General features: G+C 39.6%; 1 protein-coding gene across 8 annotated transcripts in view; it reads right to left on the reverse strand.

Moving 5' to 3' along the window:
* The window catches only part of CDC14A (cell division cycle 14A), a 178,345-nt gene that overhangs the window by 32,196 nt on the left and 131,477 nt on the right, over positions 1–14,672 (reverse strand). For all 8 annotated transcript variants that reach the window (XM_061411054.1, XM_061411049.1, XM_061411050.1 and 5 more), the window contains one exon: positions 9,038–9,176. In XM_061411054.1, the coding sequence (XP_061267038.1) occupies positions 9,038–9,176 (139 nt within the window). The remainder of the gene's footprint in view (positions 1–9,037; positions 9,177–14,672) is intronic.

The following is a 14,672-nucleotide window of genomic DNA, read 5'->3' on the forward strand; positions in this document are numbered from 1 at the left end:
TGCCATTGCCTTCTCCGGATCCCATCTATATACTATCTATATTCTACAGGCTCTCTCTGAGAAGGATGAGTTTAGACTGGCTTAGTAATAAGAGTCATGTTTGTGCAGCATTTTAAGAACTTTGAGGATATTTGGTAGAAGACATATTTTGGGTGCAGAATATTATTTTTAGCTTAAGAACATGAGCTTTTAGTAGAAGAAAAACACTTGATGGTTGTTTTGCAAATAGCTTTACTTATATCCTAGAAAAAATTTAAATATAAAATTTCAGACCACAACAAAAAAGATGTCTTCATCTGCCAGTACATAAATTCACCAGCCTACAAGGATGCTAATAAACATCTTTCTTACCACCGATGACATGAGAGGAAGGTTTCTTCACGGCATAGAAATCAACACCTGGACATATTTTGGAGTTCAAGGACTAGAAGAATGTGGAAAATAGCTTTCATAAAGTCACAGATTTAGAATTAACATTACTTAAAAAGCACTGATTGGAATTTTCACTTCTGAAAGAATACAATCCCTCTAACTTGTTCAGTCATTTTTGACAGGCGAAAACCTATCAGAAAACTTTTTAATCCTCTTCTTTCTTCCTTAATGAACGTGTTACTTATTCATGGTTTTGCGTCATCATTGACATCACACTCTTCATTTCTCATACCATTAGTCACACTTCAAAGCTCTTCATCTCTCATATCATTAGTCAGTCCTCAAAGCTTGAGATTTATCTCCTTGAAAGGCTCTCGTGCCCATCTCTAACTCTTCAGTCTAACTTGTAGCCCCTTTGACAAGTCCCCATCTGCTGGATTTTAGCAGTCTCCTTTTTAGCCTCTCTGACTCTAATCTCCCTCCATTAAATTCATCTTATACATTGCTGCAGCCCAATCTTCCTTAAATAACATGTCAATCATGGGACTCAACTACATCAAATATTCCAAAGTAGAAACATGATGAATAAGAGAAGTCTGGAATACACGAGTGCACATTTGGGATCTATGTACCTCACTGTACATATTTACTATCTACACACATTTACACAATGTGCACATATGGATTAGTTTCTTGTCTGCACAAAGCTGCTATCACAAATTACCACAAGCCCAGTGGCTCAGAAGAACACATGTTTGCTTTCACACAGTTCTGGATGGCAGGAGTCTATCATCAGTTTCACTGTGTATGTGTGTGTGCATGCTCGGTCATGTCCAACTCCTTGAGACCCCACGGGCTACAGCATTCTCTGTCCATGGGATTCTCCAGGCAAGAATAATGGAGTGCATGCCATTTTCTCCTCCAGGGGATCTTCCGGATCCAGGGATCGAACCCTCATCTCTGTTGTCTCCTGCACTGGCAGGCTGGTAGATTCTTTACCACTTGTGCCATTTGAGCTAAAGTCAAATTGTTGGCAGGGTTGGTTCATTCTGGAAACTATGAAGGGAAAATCTGTTTCCTTGTGTTTTTCAGCCATCAGTAGCTGCCCATACTCCTTGGTGTATGGCCCCTTCCTCCAGCTTCAATCTAATCTGTTTCCATCATTACATAACCTTCTTGTCTGACTCCTCCTGTGTCCCTGTGATTACACCCAACCTACCAGAATAATCTCTTCACCTTGAGATCCTTTACCTGATCACATTTGCAAAGTTCCCACTTACAAGATTAAATGAGGTTTATTCCAGAGATGCAAGGCTCATTCAATATTTTTTTAAATGTAATTGACCATATTAACAGGCTAAAGAAGAAAATCACATGATCATATCAATCAATGCAGAAAAAGCATTTGACAAAATTCAACACTCACTCATTGTAAGAACTCTCAGAAATATAGAAATAAAGAGGAACTTCCTCAACTTGATAAACCTCCAACTAAGATTTCATCACGAATGCCTAAATGTTTCCCCCTATCAAGATTGGGAACAAGGGAAGGATGTCTGCTTTCACCACAATTATTCAACTTCTAGGTGGTGCACCAAGGGAAGAAAAAGCAGTAAAAGACATAGAAATTGGAAAGGAAACAAAATTCTCCCTGTTTGTAGATGACACACTTGTCTATGCAAAAAATCCCCAGGAATTGACATACGTATTCTCCTTCTACTTGTCTATGCAAAAAATCCCCAGGAATTGACATACGTATTCTCCTTCTCTCTGTCTCTTAAATTTCAGGATACAACATAAATACAGAAAGAAAATGAACTGCATTTCTACACGTGGGCAATTATTACATGGAATCTGAAATGAAAAAAGGTGTCACTGATAATCACTTAACAAAATTAAATACTTAGGTGTAAATCTAACAAAACTGAACTTATATGATGAAAGCTAAACAATGCTGATGAAAGAAATCAAAGAAGATAAAAATAAATGAAGAAATAAATACTGTGTTTATGGATTGGCAGACTCAACAACAGTAAAGATGTCAATTCTCCCAAAACTGATACAGAGATTTAACACATTTGTATCAAAATTGCAACAAGATTTCTTTATAGATAAGGACAAGATTATTCTAAAATTTATATGGAAAAGTAAAGGAACTGGCATTGCTAAGACAGTTTTGTTAAAGAAGGAACAATGGGAGGAATCATTCTTCTGTTAAGGCTCTCTACATAAGTACAGTATCAACAGAGTACAGTTCTGGAGGAAGAATAGACACATATATCAATGGAACAGAATAAAGAACACATATATCAGTGGAACAGAACAGAGAAACAAATATGCCTATCTAATTTTTGAAGACCTTGATACTGGAAAAGATTGAGGGCAGGAGGAGAAGGGGGTGACAGAGGATGAAATGGTTGGATGGCATCACCAACTCAAAGGACATGAGTTTGCGCAAGCTCTAGGAGATGGTGAACGACAGGGAAGCCTGGTGTGCTGCAGTCATGGGATCGCAAAGAGTTGGTCATGCCTTACGACTGAACAACAAGAAATTTTTAACAGAGATGTAAAAGCAATTTAAGGGAGAAAATGTAACCTTTTCAACAAGTGGTGCCAGAATAACTGGAAATCCATGGGCAAAAACCAAAATGAACCTTGACCTGAGTCTCACACCTTACACAAAAATTAACTCAAAATGAGTCATAAACTTCAGGGGATCTATGCCTAATCAAAGAGATCTTAGATTTGGTACTAATAGCATGAGCTAAAAAAAAGGAAAAAACTAATAAATTGGACTTCATCAAAATTTAACTTTTACTCTGTGAAAGATCCTATTTAGAATATAAAAGACAAGTTACAGACTGAGAGAAAATATTTGCAAACCATTTATAAGACAAAGGACTAGCACCCAGAACATTAAAGAATTATCAAAACTCAATAATAAGAAAACAAATGAAGAATAGGCAGATTTGAACAAATGCTTCACCAAAACATTATAAAGATGGCAAATAAGTATGTGGAAAGTTGTTCATTATTACTGACGATTACAATTTTAATGCAAACTGAAAAATGATCAATTATTACACACCTATCAGAATGGCTAAAAGAAAATGCTCGCAAATATGAAAAGAAATTCATTCATTCAAACACTGCTGGTGAAAATGCAAAACGATACAGCCAAACTGGAAAACAGTTTGACAAGTTTCTTATAAAAGTAAACAGGTACCATACAGTCCAGTAACTGTACTCTTGGGCACTTAGCCAGGAGAAATGAAAACTTATGTTTGAACAAAGCTGTACATGAAAATTTACGGCATCTTTATTCATAATAGCTGAAAACTGGAAACAGTTCAGTTGTCCTTCAACAGGTAAATGGTTAACAAACAGTAGAACATTCCTTCCTTGGAATGCTGCTGCTGCTGCTGCTGCTGCTGCTAAGTCGCTTCAGTCGTGTCCGACTCTCTGTGATCCCATAGACGGCAGCCCACCAGGCTCCCCTGTCCCTGGGATTCTCCGGGCAAGAACACTGGAGTGGGTTGCCATTTCCTTCTCCAATGCATGAAAGTGAAAAGTGAAAGTGAGGTCGCTCAGTCGTATCCGACTCTTCGCGACCCCATGGACTGCAGCCTACCAGGCTCCTCTGTCCATGGGATTTTCCAGGCAAGAGTACTGGAGTGGGTTGCCATTGCCTTCTCCGCCTTGGAATGCTACTCAGCCACTAAAAAGAACAATTATTGATACATGCAACAATCTGGAGGAATCTCCAGAGAATCATACTGAGTGAAAAACACCAAGTCCAAAAGGTTACATGCTCTATGATTCCATATATATAACATTCTTGAGATGACAATATGTAAAGGAAGAGCAGATTGGCAGTTGTCAGGAGTCAAGGAGGGGATGTGGGCAGGAAGGAAGGGAGAGTAGCTATAAAAAGGCAACATGAGGGATTCTTGCAGTGATGGGAATGTTAACTGTATCTATATCTTAACTGTACCAATGTCAATATCCTGATTTTGATATATTAGAGCTTTGTAAAATGGTAGCACTAAGAAAATGGGTAAAAGGTACATAGGAGTTTTCTGTCATTTTTTACAACTGCATGTTAATGTATAATTATCCCAAAATAAAATTGTTAATTAAAAAAGTATCTGTATGTGTGTGTGCCTATTGTAGTCAGATTGCATCACTCCTCTGCTCAAAAATCCTCTGCCTTTTTTTAACATAGCAGTTAAGGGTGGTGATTTTTTTTTTTTAATACTTATTTGTTTGTGTCAAGTGTTACTTAAGGTGTGTGGGCTTCGTTGCTCCACTGCATGTGGGATTGTAGTTCTCCAACCAAGATCAAACCTGCGTCCCCTGCTTTGCAAGCCCAATTCTTTACCAGGGAAGATCCCCTCTGATGACTTTGCACCTCACCCAAAGAAAAGTCAGACTCCTACAAAGGCCTAGCAGAATGTATATTCTAACCTCTTCCTCCTGGCCCCATAAGCCATGATGGCCTGTGAAACAGTCCAGCTCAGAGCCTTAGCAGCTGTTCCCTTGGAGGGAAACCCTTTTCTTGAGAACATCCACCATTTACTCTCTCACTTCTTCGAGGCCTTTGCTCAAAAGCCTTCAATGCATCCCACCGCTACCACATTATTTAAAACTGCCTTCTCTGCTTTCTGCTATTCTTTGCTTCATTTTTCTATATCACACCTATCATGGTCAGAGAAACTACAATCGCTCAGTCGTGTCTGACCCTTTGTGGCCCCATGGACTGTAGCCTGCCAGGCTTCTCTACCCATGGAATTTCGCAGGCAAGAATACTGGAGTGGGTTGCCATGCCCTCTTCCCGGATGTCTTCCTCACCCAGGAATGGAACTGGGTCTCTTGCATCTCCTGCATTGGCAGGTGGATTCTTTACCACTAGCACCACCTGGGAAGCCCATATAATTGATACATTTGTTTATTAACCACACAACAAATCAACTTCCCCCTGCCTCCACCACTGCTTTCTTCTTCCTCCCCTCCCTCTCATTCTTTTTCTTCCATCTCCATAGGTCAGAAATTACTCTTTTACTGCAACACCCCAAGTGCAAAGAATACTGCCAAACAGTGGCTTTCAACAATTATCAACAGTTGTTGCAGGAAGGAAGGAATAAAGGAAATGAGGGAAGAAAGGAGGGACCTCTGTAAACTGGGTCAAGGATGACATGGACAGATATGTTAAAGGCCACTGGAAAAAAACTTAAAATCAACAGAAAATTGTAACAGTCATGTTCAGGATGGAAAATTATTTTAAAGTTCCATCATTAGGAACTTAGAGAAACTTGTTAAAAGAAAGTAGAATCATAAATGAACTCTTTCCCTCACTTCTAATGATTTATACATGATAGAGGAAGTAAATTTTATCAACTAGTACAAGCAGCATGAGAAAGGTAAGAGAAAAACTGTTACTGCCACCAAATGTAGCTTAGGAAAAGGCCTGAGGTTGTGTACAGAATGCCTGGAGAAAGGTATGATAAATAAGCTTTCCCGGCAGGAAGTTAGAAACAGTCAGGGAATGCACTGAACAGAAGTGTCTGGCCACCTAAGCCCCCAGGCTCCCTGTGGCCCAGCACCTCCCCTTCCCCAGTGGACCACAACACTGCCCTGCAGAGCAGCAGAGATTACCTAAGTACTCATGCTCCCCTCCTGCCCACCTAAGCAAGTGGCCCGTAGAGAACCTTCCTCATTCCCTTGGTTACAAGACCCTATAGACTGCTGGGTAGAAAGTCATCAGATGGCTCATACATTCAGGCCTCTACTGATGACCCATCGAGCTCTAAAAGCTTTTCAGAACCAAACCCATCATGGCTCACATTCTGGTTTACCTTTGTCATACCAGATGATCAACCCTTCCAGACCATCCAACATCAAGCAGGCCCTTATTTCCCAATGACCCTCTCATTCCCATCCCACCCCCTCAAATCTAATAATATTACTTTATACATAGATTCTTTGTAGGAAACAGAGAAGGAAGGAAATGCTTCACAACTTGTTTTACAAAGACAGCATAACCCCCATATCAAAACTTAACCAAAGTATTACAAGAAAAGAAAATCACACACCAATGTCCTTCAAACGTACAGACACAGAAATCTGAATATGCTAATAAACATTAGCATACCAGATCCAGTCATATGAACAAATAATAGCACATCATGACCATCCTGGCTCTACATTCAAAAGATAGATGCAATTCACATTGTTGTTGTTTAGTCATTAAGTTGTGTCTGACTCTTTGTGACCCTGTGGACGGTACCCTGTCAGGCTCCTCTGTCCATGGGATTTCCCAGGCAAGAATACTGGAGTGGGTTGCCATTTCCTCCTCCAGGGGATCTTCCTGACCCAGAAATCAAACTCGAGTCTCCTGCATTGGCAGGTGGATTCTTCACCACTGAGCCACTTGGAAACCAAACGTAACACTTGTTTATTGTGCGCTCCTTACACTAGAAATACCAGCACCCTGGGAGGAAGGGACCCCGCCTGTCACCTTCACTGTTGCATCCTCAGAATCAGGAGCACTGCCTGGTGAGAGTGTGCACCTAACATGCACCTGTTGAATACGTGAATGTCACTAACGCACTAAACTGTGTCTTCCAAATACAATCATTCTTCCAAACACTGATTTTAAGAGATGGCCTCAAGATCCCGGTTTAGGAATGTCTTTTGTATTCTAACTGTAAGGCCATTTATTCAACTTTAGTAAGTAATTAGTACAAGCCCCCGGCAGATATACAGCACCAAGTCCCCTGCTGTAGGCACACAGGAAGCAAAATAGTGGAAATCACTGGCAGGGAATCTGACAAAAAGAAAACGAAAAGAATACAATTCTTTTACTTGTATTAATATCTCACGTGATATTCAACCTAGAAGTTGTCTTCTTAATGGTCCTGTTCTTGAGTATTCTTCCCTTGTGTCTTCATTACACTTCTACCTCATTCTTTTATTTTTTTAAAATATTTTTTTAAATTTAATTTTATTTTTTAACTTTACAATATTGTATTGGTTTTGCCATATATCAAAATGAATCCGCCACAGGTATACATTTGTTCCCCATCCTGAACCCTCCTCCCTCCCCATACCATCCCTCTGGGTCGTCCCAGTGCACCACTATGAGGTACCATTTCACGCCAGTCAGAATGGCTGCGATCCAAAAGTCCACAAGCAATAAATGCTGGAGAGGGTGTGGAGAAAAGGGAACTCTCTTACACTGTTGGTGGGAATGCAAACTAGTACAGCCACTATGGAGAACAGTGTGGAGATTCCTTAAAAAACTGGAAATAGAACTGCCTTATGATCTAGCAATCCCACTGCTGGGCATACACACTGAGGAAACCAGAATTGAAAGAGACATGTGTACCCCAGTGTTCATTGCAGCACTGTTTATAATAGCCAGGACATGGAAGCAACCTAGATGTCCATCAGCAGATGAATGGATAAGAAAGCTGTGGTACATATACACAATGGAGTATTACTCAGCCATTAAAAAGAATACATTTGAATCAGTTCTAATGAGGTGGATGAAACTGGAGCCTATTATACAGAGTGAAGTAAGCCAGAAAAAAAACACCAATACCATATACTAACGCATATATATGGAATTTAGAAAGATGGTAACACCTCGTTCTTTTAGGCTAAGGTATAACTGCACGTGTTTCAGCATTTATTTTCCTATCACTTATTCCCTCTGGGATTGGCAGCTTAGGTAACTCCTCAGCCAGCTCAAATTCTTTTAACCATTTGAATGCTTGTAGTTTACTTACAGCATATTTCTATGCAATTCATGATCATTTGTTTCTCAGCAACATAAAATGATTTAAATGGGAAAGGAATTATCTGAAAAAGAATGCTATTGCAAATAAATCCATCCTAGAAAAGGAAAAAATGAAATTTCAGTATAAGACACGAATTGATAATATTTTAGAGTTGGACCTAAATTAGCTCGTACTAATTTTATCTCATTTTATTAATGGGTAAATTAATGGTAATTTCTGAACCTGTAAAGGGAAACTAGAAAGGGGTGTACCCATACAGGTTAAACTTCTCCTTGCAGGCTGGGGTTTGACAAATAGTTAATGAATGAGTGAACAAATCAAAGGAGGAATTTATAAGTATTCTTCTAAATAATAGTCATAAAGCTAGTTAGTGGTACAGCCAGGACTAAATCCCAGTTCTCTTCCTTTCCTCCTTGGTCACTCGTAAGTTGCAGCTCCATGAACAGGGTAGTCAGTTGTCAGGGGAGCAGCAATGTCGCTGAAATCACTGAGTGACCTTGGTCGTGTTTTTTTCTCATTCTGCTTTTAGACATGCAAACAAAAGAATGAAAAGTGCCAAGTGGGATGATATACGAAAATTGCACTGTAGCCAGATCACACATAGAAAATGACAGAAAAGAGGTAGGCAGAGATAGCTCTGTGATTTTCTTCTCACTCTCACCTGATCTAAGAGATATAAAAGGTACAAAGTTAGAATGCATTAGCTGTCAAATCAACAATGTTCCATTAGACTAAGGCTCAGCCTTCTCTAACATTGCAGCCATTTCACAGCCACAGGCTTGACAGGGTCCACAACTGGGCAGCAAGAGGCAGAAATAATCAGGAACAAGGACACCATGTAATAACGGAGACAATGTACTTACTCTTCCAGGAAGTGTTGCTGGGGTCCTATAATAGAGCCGGGCCGGCAGATTCTGATCCAAGCAATTATTTCTGCATGTGTAAACCTGTAGTGTTTCATGACATAACAGGCTATCAAGGTCCCCGTTCTTCCAAGACCAGCTGCAGGAGAGGGGAAAAGAACAAGAAATACAAAATTCAGGAAATACATCCACAAACATACTGAAATCATACCGTGTCCAGAAATTGCCATGGTATGAAATACAATGCAAGATGTTTAAACCCAGGCAATAATGTAATGCTTTTTACATGATCAGGGGCTAAATAATAATTCTAACTCAAGAAAAAACACAGATCATATGATCAAAATAAACATATGGAAATATAAATATATCTATATAAAAGAGCAAAGGTCTTGAAAATTATGGACAGTTCAACTCCCGAGGACCTTTGAGAATGACTGCCTTTGTGAATGTTAAGGCAATGCTGGTTCCAGACAAGCACTTGCAAAATATCAGCTGTCAGGCGTGTCTCCACGCTCCTTAGTTCCAGTCCAGGTGGAGATGAACCCTCAGTTAACAGTTTGTGTGTATGTGATGCTGAGTCAGTAAGTGTAACTGATTATATTATCATGGTCATTTTTTAGACCTATTTAAATGGTGAGGTTTTTTTTAATTTATTGTAGAATAAGGAATTCTAGAATCAAATAGGACAATACCATAAGCATCATCTGACCTCACTAGCTGCCAAGCCCAGGACTGTTTCAATACTATTTCCACTAGGTTGTCCTAACTTCTTTGTAACTCTTTCAGAGACCAGGATTTCATTATTTCCTCAGCCAACATGCACTGATGGAGCAGCTACTACCTGCCAGGTGCTGTGCTAGAAGCCGGGGATAAGGTGATGAATAAAATACACATCGTCACCGCCCTCGTAGAGCATGCACTCCAGTGAGAAAGAACCAAGCCAACAGAAGTGCTCAAGTTTCATTTCCTGAGGCTCTGGCATTTTTCAAAAGCTTTTGTGTCAGGATATTTTCCTTATGTCAAACCCAATTTCTGTTATGTAGGAGAAATCAATACAATTAGAAATGATTGTCAAAGAAGTACTGGTTACTATCATGATCAAAACATTCTTCAAAGTGTTTTCACAAATTGTGCTATTTTTTCCCTCTCTCCAGAGAAATAAAAGTGATAGGACTTTGCATTTTAAACAATTCTTTTAAATCTACACTGGCTTCCCCCTTCCCCAAAATACTCAAAAATGTGATCAAACTATAAAGACTTCAAATACGGTGACTGCTGTTCATACACCAGAACTGAGGCCCAACATACTAATCAATTCACTCATATTAGCATAACAAATGACTATGGAATTCCAGACTAAAATTCCCTGGGGATCCTGCTATCCTCCAGAGTTCTTTCCACTTTTGGCTCATCTGCTCAGTCACTCCATTCTACAAATACTAAGAACACTGAGTATGAGACACTGTGACAGATGCTGGGGCCAGAAACATGAAGACAAGCAGGATGCTCCTCTCTTGAGATATACAGCACTGAGCCACTAATGCTTATTTATAACTATTTTCTAAATCTTTCCATATCTGGCTTCTTGGAGTTAAACTCAGCACTATAAACTTTTATTTAAGTAACACTTATGAGTAAGGCACTACGCTGAGTTATTTTTCCACTACTTAATCTCTTGCTATCATATACTCTTTTTCTTATAGAATGACAAAGTGGCTCTGTCTTTGTTTTCAAACATTTGATTCAGTTGGTCAAATGTTTACTGACTGATCGTCTACCAGCTACCCATGTCAGGGCTTTGCTCAGAGGTTAAGAAGATAAGCAAGTAAAGGATATAATTTTTGACCACAATATTTTATCAAATAGTTGTAGACACAAGAATAACCAACAAGTGAAGAAATTAGGTTTAAACTGAAGCTAGGCTCTCAGAGAAAGGGACTGTGTGAGTTGTTGGTGTCTTCAAGGAATGTGTCATTGATGACAAGGACTTCAGCTGACTCTAAAGAATAAGGCTGCAGACAATTTCAGCAAAGGGTCCAATGAGTGAAAGCCAGATGGCCTGGAGAATGTGTCAGTGTGTGTTGAGTGGAAAATAAGGTCAGATAGGTATGGAGGGGCCAGATTAAGGGGCACCTCTGAGTCAAGTGGAGGAGCCTGTACTTAGGGGAAGCAGCTTACCAATTGTGGGCTGAAGACACCAAGGACTGTTGAGTTATTCGGGATTCTCCAGATTCAGATGCACAGTGCTCCATCTGCTCACTGATTAGGTCACACCTTGTGATATATGTGCTATTATTCCTCAAATATTTGTAGATGAGGCTCTAATGAGCAAAATTCAGCTCATTTAGGAATTCATGATTTATCAACTATTAATAATAAACATATAGCCATTATCCTATAAATATCTGATTTTTCCTTTAACCAACAAAAAGCCCTAAATAAAGCCATCATATATTTGGGGACAAAGAAATTGACATGATAAAAGCAGCTGGGTGAGGCTGCAGCATACCTCCGGGATGGGAAAGGTCAGAGATGGAAGCCAGAGAGAGAAGCAGGAAGGCTGGCTGCCAGGCAGAGGTAGAGAGAGACAGTGGTAACAAGGAAGAGCTGAGTTAGAAAGACATTTTGATTGGGTCACACGGAAAGTGAAAGGCAACTGATACTTTTAGCCTGGAAAACTGGTACAATGTCATCCGTGAAAACATGCAGTTAGAAAAGGAAATAGGAAAAAGTTGGCAGCTTCATTTATATGTTTCAGAATCTCCCCACCTCTAAAGGAAGAGTCCTTTTGTAGCTTTTCCTATCATTTTTCAAATAATAAAGCCAATCTTCTCTAATCTCCTCACCATTTGGAAATACACAATTTTTCAGCCAAAAAAAATCATGTCATCTAATGGTGTGACACACACCATTATTTAAGTTCCACTATGAAAAATTAAACTATGATATGCAATCATTTTAAGATCCATCCTAGTCTCAAAAATGTGAAAATGTAAAAAGGTATGTCTCTAAATCAGTGTTTCTCAATCTTTGCCCAGCCAAGAGCCTCTCTAGGCATTATTTCTCCTGATTGTCCCCCATGACATTTACTGTCACAGACAGATCGCATATTTCTATATGTACTGTGTATAAATCTGTTCTTTGCATAAAAAAGGAAAACATTTGTTTACCACCCCAAAACAAATTTTTCTCCCTTGAGGGTAGTATCACCTGAGGTTGAGGATACATCAATGGAATTATAATCAAGCTCAAGTTTATGGATGCCTGGCATTCCCTTCCCATTAACTCTCCCTTTTTAAAAATTATGTTTACACTATTCTATTAGATAAGGTTTGTGTGTGTGTATGTCTGTGTGTCCTGTTTTCATCTGAAGTACATTTTGCCCCCAAACATCAACATTCTTTAGAAAAGAGCGAAGCTTAATCGCGGTCTCAGCAGGACTCTCTTCCTTTAATATAAGATTTATTGGCTTTCATGTTTGTGCCCAGAGTAAATATTTTAGGTTTCTGCAGAGTTGTTAAATCCTCAGACATCTGACAAGACTACTGTTCAGGTAATCATGTTGATAGAATACAGCTGGACGGCCTGAGGCAGGAAGCCCAGTCGGTTTCCAGGGTACTCCTTTTCAAGTCACCAATCTGGGTCTCAGCCTGGGGAGAAGATGGCCTTCTCTACAAGATAGCCCTGTCTCCCCCTGTATCCCTCCCATGCAGGAGGCTACCTGCTCCCTTGGTTAGGCTCTTCATCACACAAACTCACAATCAAAAAGAAAAGGATGGCACAGAAATTTTTCAAATTTCTCTAAAACTAAAAGTTGCTTCCCCCTTTTAAAGAGTCTATAATTTAGATCTATAAAAAGAACCTACTTAGCACTCAATAGTCAGGAGCTCTTACCACAACCCAACAGAATAGGAACAGTTCACTAAGTTTCTATAAAAACTTTAACAAATTTTTTAAAGCATTCATAATTAAAGGGCTCCCTGGCACAGGGAGAGAAGATGTTGAAAAGTCTTCTATTTATACCAAGTTAAACGCTGACTGCCTTACAGTTTCAGGCATTTTCTGAAACCCCTACAGATCATCAAAAATCACACAGCGGAACACCACAATGTTGCCACTGTTTAATGATTATCTGTGCTGGAAAACTTCACAAAATCATGGTCCTTCGTTTTATCAACCAGAAGGCAAGCTGCAGATACTGAATCGTTATGAGATTTTGCACATTCCCAGAAAATTACTTTCCAGTTTATCTCTATTTTTAGCACTTTACATTGAGGCATGAAATAGTCATTCTCTTTTCAGCAGCTACCAAAGTTCATTTGACATCGGATAAGTCTCTCTCCCTCCTCCTTAGAATTCAATTAAAATGCTCTGTGCTGTTGTAATTCCCAGGAAATTAAACTGACTTAATTAGGGCAGATGTCAAAATAATTAACAGGCCTATAGTAGCTAATTATGCTATTAAAAGCATTACAGCTGTAATTAAATCAAAGGTGTAATCCTTGGGAAAGAATCCTGCATGTGTGTACAAGTGGAAGTAAATGTAATAACTCTCAAAAAAATATCACCGCCTGTAAATGTGACCTTCATATATAAGAACTGAATTCAATGCTAAAGGTTCTGATTAAAATATTTTTTTAAAACCCTGCAATATAAAATATATGTATTTCTTAAAATATTCCTTACAAGGGCAACAATTACAGCTCAAGAATATAATAGAGAGAATACCTGTAAAAAGAATGTTTAACACCAGAGCATCTTATTTTCCCAACGTTTGTTAGGTGAGGAATAACATCAAGAGATATGCTGAGTTTTAATGAAAGCTTTGCATTTCTCCTCCCCTGAATTTGTCAATCCAAGACATGACATAGCAGTTGGTAAATCATCTGCCTGCAGTGCAGGAGACCTGGGTTCGATTCCTGGGTCAGGAAGATCCCCTGGAGAAGGAAATGGCAACCCACTCCAGTATTCTTGCCTGGAGAATCCCATGGACAGAGGAGCCTGACAGGCTACAGTCCACAGGGTCACAAGAGTTGGACATGACTTAGTGACTAAACCACCAAGACATGACAGGCAGAGAAACTACATGCCTTGGCAACCAAAAAACTAACTGATTAGGAAATAAGGACAAATTAATGCCATAAGAAATACTGCTTTTTATGACACAAAAGCTTTGAAAGAGAGCATGTGAATAGCTCCTACTAAACATTCAGTTCAGTTCAGTTGCTCAGTCGTGTCCGACTCTTTGCGACCCCATGAATTGTAGCACACCAGGCCTCCCTGTCCATCACCAACTCCCAGAGTTCACTCAGACTCACGTCCATCGAGTCAGTGATGCCATCCAGCCATCTCATCCTCTGTCATCCCCTTCTCCTCCTGCCCCCAATCCCTCCCAGCATCAGAGTCTTTTCCAATGAGTCAACTCTTCACATGAGGTGGCCAAAGTATTGGAGTTTCAGCTTCAGCATCATTCCTTCCAAAGAACACCCAGGACTGATCTCCTTTAGAATGGACTGACTGGATCTCCTTGCAGTCCAAGGGACTCTCAAGAGTCTTCTCCAACACCACAGTTCAAAAGCATCAATTCTTTGGCGCTCAGCTTTCTTCACAGTCCAACTCTCACATCCATACA

Source organism: Bos javanicus, chromosome 3 (assembly GCF_032452875.1).
Source record: "Bos javanicus breed banteng chromosome 3, ARS-OSU_banteng_1.0, whole genome shotgun sequence".
Lineage (NCBI taxonomy): Eukaryota > Metazoa > Chordata > Mammalia > Artiodactyla > Bovidae > Bos > Bos javanicus.